The 7,985-nt window shown below is 59.8% G+C and overlaps 4 protein-coding genes across 4 annotated transcripts in view; all 4 read right to left on the bottom strand.

Annotated features, from left to right (window-relative positions):
* Window positions 1–1,225: 1,225 nt before the first annotated feature.
* On the bottom strand, window positions 1,226–1,504 carry SPRG_12899 (hypothetical protein; the record flags this gene model as incomplete). The annotated part of the gene is made up of 2 exons (XM_012352277.1): window positions 1,226–1,234; window positions 1,274–1,504. 2 exons carry the CDS (start codon window positions 1,502–1,504, stop codon window positions 1,226–1,228), a joined length of 240 nt encoding a protein of 79 aa, XP_012207667.1.
* An 851-nt stretch (window positions 1,505–2,355) lies between these two features.
* SPRG_12898 (hypothetical protein) lies at window positions 2,356–2,972 on the bottom strand (the record flags this gene model as incomplete). Its single annotated transcript, XM_012352276.1, has 2 exons — window positions 2,356–2,718; window positions 2,923–2,972. The coding sequence occupies 2 exons, from the start codon at window positions 2,970–2,972 to the stop codon at window positions 2,427–2,429; spliced, it is 342 nt and encodes a 113-aa protein (XP_012207666.1). The 3' UTR covers window positions 2,356–2,426.
* Window positions 2,973–3,579: 607 nt separating this feature from the next.
* On the bottom strand, window positions 3,580–3,896 carry SPRG_12897 (hypothetical protein; the record flags this gene model as incomplete). The annotated part of the gene is made up of 1 exon (XM_012352275.1): window positions 3,580–3,896. The coding sequence occupies exon 1, from the start codon at window positions 3,880–3,882 to the stop codon at window positions 3,580–3,582; it is 303 nt and encodes a 100-aa protein (XP_012207665.1). The 5' UTR covers window positions 3,883–3,896.
* Window positions 3,897–4,470: 574 nt separating this feature from the next.
* The window catches only part of SPRG_22316 (hypothetical protein), a gene marked incomplete at both ends in the record, with an annotated part of 9,720 nt that continues 6,205 nt past the window's right edge, over window positions 4,471–7,985 (bottom strand). The window contains 5 exons of the mRNA XM_012352282.1: window positions 4,471–4,625; window positions 4,676–4,747; window positions 4,803–5,092; window positions 5,142–7,146; window positions 7,209–7,911. Of these exons, the coding sequence (XP_012207672.1) occupies window positions 4,471–4,625; window positions 4,676–4,747; window positions 4,803–5,092; window positions 5,142–7,146; window positions 7,209–7,911 (3,225 nt within the window). The remainder of the gene's footprint in view (window positions 4,626–4,675; window positions 4,748–4,802; window positions 5,093–5,141; window positions 7,147–7,208; window positions 7,912–7,985) is intronic.

Raw genomic sequence — 7,985 nt, 5'->3', positions numbered from 1 at the left:
CCTCACGCCTCTGGGCGTGGTCGTCATCAAAGGACAGACTCCTTCCATTGTAGGACTTCGCACACATTAAGGCTTCACTTGCCACCGCACCACCGCTGGCGACGTCTGTTGAGGACCTTGATAAACTTCGTAGCCTCCTTGCTCTGGATCATGTGACACGCTTGGAGGGACGTTACGGAACGTAGCGTCATTGGCCTCGCTTGGGCGACTACAGACGAGTCGCCGCCCATGCAGCCACGGACCGACGAGCGAGCGAGTGGTTAAGAAGAAAAGAAAGAATTGCTCGTCTTCACGCACACGCAACACCTTTGTACGGTGACGATACACTCATATGACTTAATCCGCAGTTGCTCAAGCGTTCGGGCCTTCGTTGTATGTCTGGTCATGACAAAGCGCTCCAAGTGCACGTGTGTATCTGGACGCTGAGGACGTCCTATCGAAAAGGGCGCGAGAAGATCACTAAGAGTTGTGTGTTGTTGAAAGACGAGCGGACGAACCAAACAGGCTAAACTATCTCGTGGCCCTTGATGCTGAAATACCGTATCTTCTTACTATTAGTACACTAGTTGGTCGAAGCTCAGGGACGAACCACTGGGGACGATCAGTGCATCCCCAAGTTTTGTTGTCTATCGGTGGCGTTCCCTGATCTCTTGTTTTCTTCTCATCACGTTTGAGGATGCTGCATACAATTAGCGAGTTTAATTACTCTCACCGGGAGGTGTATACCGGTCTGGGACTCCAAGCCTCTCCAAGCCAGATTTCAAGACTAATTTCTCAAAAAAAGCTCAAAATCACAAACTAGCCAATCACAACCCGTTTCCCATTCTTTTAAAGCCAATCATATCCACGTATTCCTCAATCGTGAGGGTTTTGCAAATATTTGAGCAAATTGCGGGTTCTGGAGAAATACACCTGTCGTCAAGCCGACGCAATCTGTTTCGATGCCGTTCCCAGGTGACGCCGGCGCAAGCAACCAATCAACATCACATCAACTGCATCTTGGGTCACAGACAGTGCAGCATCGCCCGCTCCCAAAATGGCCCGTTCTAACCCAGTGGCTCCAACCCAGTGGCCTCAACCACGGGTTCTCGGTACAAATACCTGGCAGGCCATGGCACTTCTGGACCACGACGCGGTCGCCGAGCGATCGAAGCGTGTCCTGTCTGTCTCGGAGTCAACGAACTACGGTTGGTGCAACGACGACGACGCTGTATTCGCACAAGAACTAGCTAATCTAATTTAGAATGAAATGAATCGAGAGCGCGTTCTCGACTCGCGGCTTCTCCGGCGATGTCGCCGCGTCCTTGGCCGCTTGCTTCTTGGCGTACATTTCCCGGCGGCGCGCGCGCTCCTCTGCGACGTTGGTGCTATAGCGCGCTTTCGACTTGGCGAGGACCCGGTCTTTGTGTTTGAGGTAGTAGACGCGCGACCGGCGGCGGCTCAGCTCCTTCTGCGCCAAGGTCAGGTGGCGTTCCCGCCGGCGTCGAGGCTTGGCGTCCGCCATGTCCGGTCAAACCAATAATGAGCGACTTGCCCACGTCAACGAAACCATTACGTCAGGTGCATGGGCGCGTGCCAGGCTGTAGAAAGTGCTATGTGCACCCATATCCAAGCCCACTCGTATGGCTGCACCCAGGATCTTGTCGGGCGCGTGATAAGAAGGTGGCCAGCGCAAATCATGATGATGTAGGCACACTTTCTCTCCACTTCCTAAGCGTCTCGGCGTCAGCATTGGCGTACAGTAGAGCAGGGATAGGACGCGCGGTGGCGATCGAGTCCGCGGCTCGCAACTCGCTTGACCCATAGATCGAACGCCGCCATCATCAGTCGAGTATACGAACCGCAAGTCACTTTTTCAGCGTGGGCCGACATGCAATCCGTCGCCAAATGTTGAAGTTGTACTTGGGTGAATCTTCACGTAGTAGCGTCGTGAGGAGAGACGCCTACGCAGCAGCGTCGGCAAACTCGTATCGTCGGTATCTGTGTACTGGTTGATAGCGCGGTCCTCGCTTGGTGTTAGGTATGCAGGGAGCCAAGACAGACAAGATATGCAGTGTGGTTATGGTGGTTAGACTCGTAGTTGATGCTGCTATGAGACTTGGACGCGCCTGTGGGCTCCCCGTGTACTGAGGAACAACGACCACAGACAAGCAGCAGAATATCATGATTTTGCACGTGCCGCCAATCAAGGCCGCTACACTTGGACAGCAACGACCTCGTTCGTCATCACCACGATACACTGTGCCGTTGCTCATCACCGATTGCGCTCAGGTTGTCAGCAGCGAGCAATAAGATGCGCGTCGCATCGACCCTTCGAGGAGTACCGGTAGTAGCGAGGCTCTCGTTCATCTAGCATGGGCACGCAACATACATTATATTGAATCAGAGCAGTCCGACGCCACGGCACGCAACGGACACGAGAGCTATTAGTTGAGGAGAAACTGGATCGACAGCGCGTTGTTCTTGGGCTCTCGCCCGACCTCGGCCGCACACGACGCGTCGGTGCTTGGGAGCGACTGGCGCGCCTTCTTGATGGCGTAGACGTCGCGCCGGCGCGCGCGCTCGTCGTCCCGGTTGTCATCGTAGCGCGCTTTGGCCTTGGCAATGACCTTGTCCTTGTGCTTGAGGTAGTAGAGCCGGGACCGCTGCCGGCTCTGCTCTTGCTGCTCGGGCGTGAGCGGGCTTCGGGGGCGGCGGCGGGCGACGGCGCTCGGCATGCTGTAATCGTCAAGTGAAGGATTGCCTGGTCCGAAAAAGGGCGCATAGGAGACGCAGCTGGCGCCGATTCTTGAAGTCATTTGACAGCCATGGTATCAGATCGTCGGAATTCCCTTATCGAGTCTGCGCCCACCGCCCTCTGGGCATCCAATCGGCCGTACCGCGCAATCCAATGCCAATGGAACGCGATTCCAGCATGCACACGCTAGCGCCGCAACGTATTGGATGCCTGGCGGGCGTTCGATATGCGGCATGCGGTCCGCACTCGCCTCTTGGGAGGTGTAGTGTACTCATATAAGGAAACGCCATCGGGATGCCGCCGTCAACGTTGCGTCGCCTTCTACGGCCTGCTCTGCGCCTCGAAGGTGCGCGCTCGATGCCAGAACGTGTGCACTACGCACTATAAGAATCGACTTTGCAGCGTCCTCTTCATGCAGCGCGTGGCGCGGACAGGTCCTTTTACCTTCTCACGTTTAGTATCGGTGATTACTCACGACAGTTTGGGCTTCGTTTTCTGCTGCCAGCCGTAGCACGATGCGCCTCAACCCATCATCCTCGTCGTCACACTTCAACTCCAAAGAGCAAGTAGTATCTTCACAGGAACGACGTCGTGTTGCGTGCTTCCATCAAAAATGAAAGGAGTAGAAATCTCAATGCGTCCAACTACACAGCGCTCGGCAGAGACGACGTCGGTCTGTCTATCGCTCCCAACATGGCCGGCACCCCGTGGCCTGATGTACGGTTCCCTCCCCAATTGGTCTCGACGTCCACGCGACGACGAGTCGGAGCCTCACACAATCCTCAACACACTCAATTCTTTTCACTTGGCCGGACATGATTACATCGACGCCTCGCTCGCAGTCAGTTGAGGAGAAACTGGATCGACGTTTTCACGGGCGGCGCTTCGAGCCCGTGTGTCTTTGGCTTTTTGGCGGCTTTTTTGAGCGCGTAGATTTCCCGTCGGCGCGCGCGCTCTTCGTCGCGGTTGAACTCGTAGCGCGCTTTGGACTTGGCGAGGACCCGGTCCTTGTGCTCCATGTAGTAGACGCGGGACCGCTGCCGGCAAAGCTCCTTTTGCTCGAGCGAGAGCGGCCGGCGGTGGCGGCGGCGGCGGCTCGTCGTCTCGGTCGGCGCCTCGGCCTCGGGCGTTGAGAGTAGCACCATCTTCTCGCGTCGAAGCAAATGTGATTGTGGCACCGCCGACGGACGTTCTCGCACCCGGTTGAGGCTGCGAGCCATCTGCGAGTCACCCAAGTTTCGCTTCAAGGACCAGACGCTGACAGTTATCTCCCGCCAACTTGAACGCGGCTTGTAGAGGTCGTCTTCTACTGCACTGCGAAGAGACGGACCGCCCGCTGCTGGCGAGTCTGCAAGAGGTGCCGGCGGGACGGTGTTGCGGTAATTCGCTCAAGTAGTATGCGCGCCAGCTGGCGCCGTGCCACCGACCCTGCACCCGCGACACCATGCAGACGAAAGGCTCAGGGTTACGTCAACAGATACGGATATCCACATCTCATGTACTTATCTAAGCGAATATTCAATGGCCACCCGGCGCGCCCTCACCTTGTATGGTTGAAGTCGCCACCGCCTGCTTGCGCAATGGCAAGCCGCCACGTGGTGAATGTGTTATCGCCGCCTCCGACGACGCTCGTCAGAGCTAGTTAGTACCTCGGAGAAGAACAACGACACTGTAACTAACTACCATTCAACTTGACAATTCGAGTTGTAGATACCTAATGAAAGTTCAAAACTCTACTTGGCGTGGTTGACGAACAGCGGGTACTGGCGCTTCGTGACCTCGTGGTCGACCTGGTTGAGGAGCGTCGGCGTTACTTGCTGCAGCATCGAGTACACGAACGTTGCTTGCTTAAGCGGCACGTCGATCTTCTGCGTCCGCACCACCAGATCTACATCCATCGCGACTTCAATTCCCGGTACCGAACATGCGCATGCATACCTGCACCGGTCCAGTCGTCGTCGGGCTTGTAGTAGAGCACAATGGGCGTCCCGAACGCGACGAGGATCAATTCTAACCAAGAGACGTCAGTACAGGTAGAGAGAGAGAGAGACCCTGATAATCCTACCGTCGCTCAGCACCTCCCAAACGATGCTGTACGGGTTCAACAGCGACGCGTTCCAGTGCACTTGCAGGCACATGACACGGTGCTTGGTCACGAGGATGCACTTGCGGCTCTCGATGAGCATGACGTGCCCGACATAGTCGTCGAGCCGCGCGTGCTCAATGTTGTACTTGATGTCTTCGCCCGTCGCGTGCAAGTACGAGAAGGCCGTGAGGAGGTGCGTGCGCGGGTGGATGTAGCGCGGCGGCCGGCTCCGGCTCACGTGCGCCTGGATATCGTACTGCAGCCCGTCCCTAGTCCACATCCTATAAAGACGCCGGAAGCCGAGGCAAGGGTGGCTACCGAAGCGTCGTCGTCGTCGACACGAACGCCTGCGCAAACCCGCGGCAGGGCTTGAGGCCCAGGCCGAGGAGACCTGCAATGAGGCCGGGCAGGAACCCGCGGTAGCCTTGCTGCTGGTACGCGTGGATCGGGCTCACGACGACGCCCGACACGCTCTGCGCCAGACCTTGGTACAGCGTCTTGGCCAGCGGGTAGCCCGAGTACGTGTCGATGTGCTGGCACGCTTCCGTGAGCCCAAGGCTGCAGCTCGAGGCAATGCGCGTGTTGAAGTCGAGCAGCGCGTACACGAGCGCGCGCAGAAGGAGCGTCGTGCCCCGGAGGAGGCCCCAGCCAGCGCCTTGGAGGCCAAAGGCCTCGTAGCCACGCAGCGGCTCGGCAATGAACGAGGCGAGACCGCCCTTGAGGTTGTGCCAGACCTTGACGGGATTGCCGAGCACGTCGACCGACCCGAGCAGCATGTACGCTTGGCGCAGCGCTTCGTGCTGGTAGTGGAGGCTCATCTGATGCAGCATCGTCTCGCGCGGGACGAACATGTGCTGCCAGCGGAGCGCGCGCCACACGAGCGGCGCGTTGTGCACCTTGGTGAGCGTTTTGCTCGCCGCCTGGATGATCTGCCGGACGCTCGCAATCGACGGCGCAAACGACGTGGTCGTTGGACTCGACGCAAAGCTAAGGGCGACGTGGATCGGCGAAATCTCAAACTTTTCAAAGTAGAGTTTCTTCTGGCCCAGCCCGTGCCGCTTGTCGACGCCGGCGGCTAAGAGACCGCGCGTGGCGTCCGCCAGCTCGCGGCGATGCCGCACGAGCGCGTCATCGTCCGTGGTCCGGCGCGTCGACAAGCGATGGCTCTCGCCCGACTCGGTCGTCATGAGCATTGTCAGAAGCGCGTTGACGAGTGCACCGTCGATGCGCCACCGCATCGGCGACACGTGGACGCCGACGTAGCGGAGGAACTCGATGCTCGTGTACGTCGTCTCACGGACCACCGTCACGTCGAGCGACGGCGCGTCATCGTCGACGCACTGCAGCAGCACGGGATACCGCGTCGACCGCATCTGGTTGTCCATCTGCAGCGCGCCGACGGTCGCCTGCACGGCCAGCTGCTCGTGCTTGGATGACGCGAGCGCCGTCACCGAGACGCGCTCCATGTTGACGTAGAGCAGCTCCATGGGCGACGCATCCACAAAGCTCACACCGACCGCTTGGAGGTGGACGTGGACGTCGAGCCGCGGTGCTGGCACATACTGCCGCAGCCCCGGTGGCGGCGACTCGGGCAAGAGGCGGGGCACGCCCGACGGCAGCGGGTCCGTGAGCCGCAGCACGCGCGTCGGGCCGTCGGCGAGCACTTGGACGGCGAGCACTTTGGTTGGGAACGCCGACTGGAGCTCCTCCATCGAGAAGAGGCCGATGCGAATCGGCCGCGAGTTGTCGTCGGCCTGCGACGGCAGCAAGTCGACGATGAGCAAATGCGGCTTGAGCGGCTCGTCCCACGTGTAGTCGATCGTCTGGTGCGGCAACAAGATCTCCGAGATGCGGACGCGCGACTGGTGCACGCGGATGGTTTCGAGCGAGAAATTCTCGATCCGATACGGCGGCGCGTTCGTCGACGACCGAAACACGACGCGGTACTGCGGGCCCTCGAGCTTGATCGAGACGCGCAGGAGGTACGTCAGCCGCGTCTGCGTGTTGCGCAGTCGCAGCGTCTGGTCGCCCGTCGCTTCGAGGTGCACGGCGCCGCTCCAGACGCACCCCGGGGTCCCAAACCGAATGCGCAGCGTCGGCGCATGGTGCCACGGCAGCTCGGCTTGCGGCTCGAGCGACACGTTGGCACCCGTCACTTCATCGACGAGGAGCTCGAGCGATCGGTCGTCGAGCGCGTTGACCAGCAGACACCGGGGCACGAGCGTCAGCACTTCAGTGCGCTCGTAGAGGCCGCTGCCGTGGTTGAGCACGTACCCGATCGAAAAGTGCTTTTCATTGCCGTCCGGAATCGTGCACACCGTATCTAATCGAAAATGAGTGGCCACGATCAACTCAAGAGGACGCCTGCCACCTCAAGCTACGTACCAGCAGTGCTCGAGAGGTGCGCGTTCAACACCGACGACCACGGGTCCTTCTTGCGCACGCGGCACTGCAGCTTGAGCGTCTGCTGGCTCTGGTTGGTGTGGCACGCGTGCAGCAGTGTCTGCAGTCGCTTCGGCGGCAGAGCCGTCTTAGGAATCAGATCCAAGAGCCCTTTGTTGGGTGCGATCGACGGCAGAATCTGGTGGTGGGCCTTCCGGTGGTGCAGCGGCTTGAGCGGCTGCGTCTCGGGCGGCGGCGGCGCCACAATCACGACGCTTTCGGCGGTTCGCATCGCCTCGGCTTTGTGGGCCTTGGGCTGTCCGGCCATGAACGCGGCCCGGTGCTCGGCGCCAAGCGAGAGCACGTCATGCTGGAACTCGAGGTCCAGACCCGTCTGGTTCAGCACCCAGTATGGCGTGTAGACGGTCACGTGCAGCTGGTGCTGGCGGTCGCTAATGTCGAGGTTGACGTACAGCAAGCTGCGGTGGTTGAGGTCCGCCATCGACACGACGGTCGGGCCGCCGAGGAACGCCGGCGCACTCCAGCCAAAGCCAGGAATCCGCACTTGCAGCGCGAGGTCCTGGCGGCTCGACCCGTGCCAGAGCAGCTTGTCGCCGACGGCGATCTTGCGGCTCGGGAAGGTCGTTGCCATGACGGACGACGCGCCCGTCGTGAGCTTGACCTCCATCTCGACGGCCAGTGCGTTCTGCACGACCAGCGGCGGGCAGAAGCGCATGACGCGGCCAAACGGCGACGGCGCGAGACGACGTCGATGACAAA

The sequence above is a fragment of the Saprolegnia parasitica genome, assembly GCF_000151545.1.
Source record: "Saprolegnia parasitica CBS 223.65 unplaced genomic scaffold supercont2.95, whole genome shotgun sequence".
NCBI lineage: Eukaryota > Oomycota > Saprolegniomycetes > Saprolegniales > Saprolegniaceae > Saprolegnia > Saprolegnia parasitica.
This window is presented reverse-complemented; position numbering and strand designations above follow the sequence as displayed.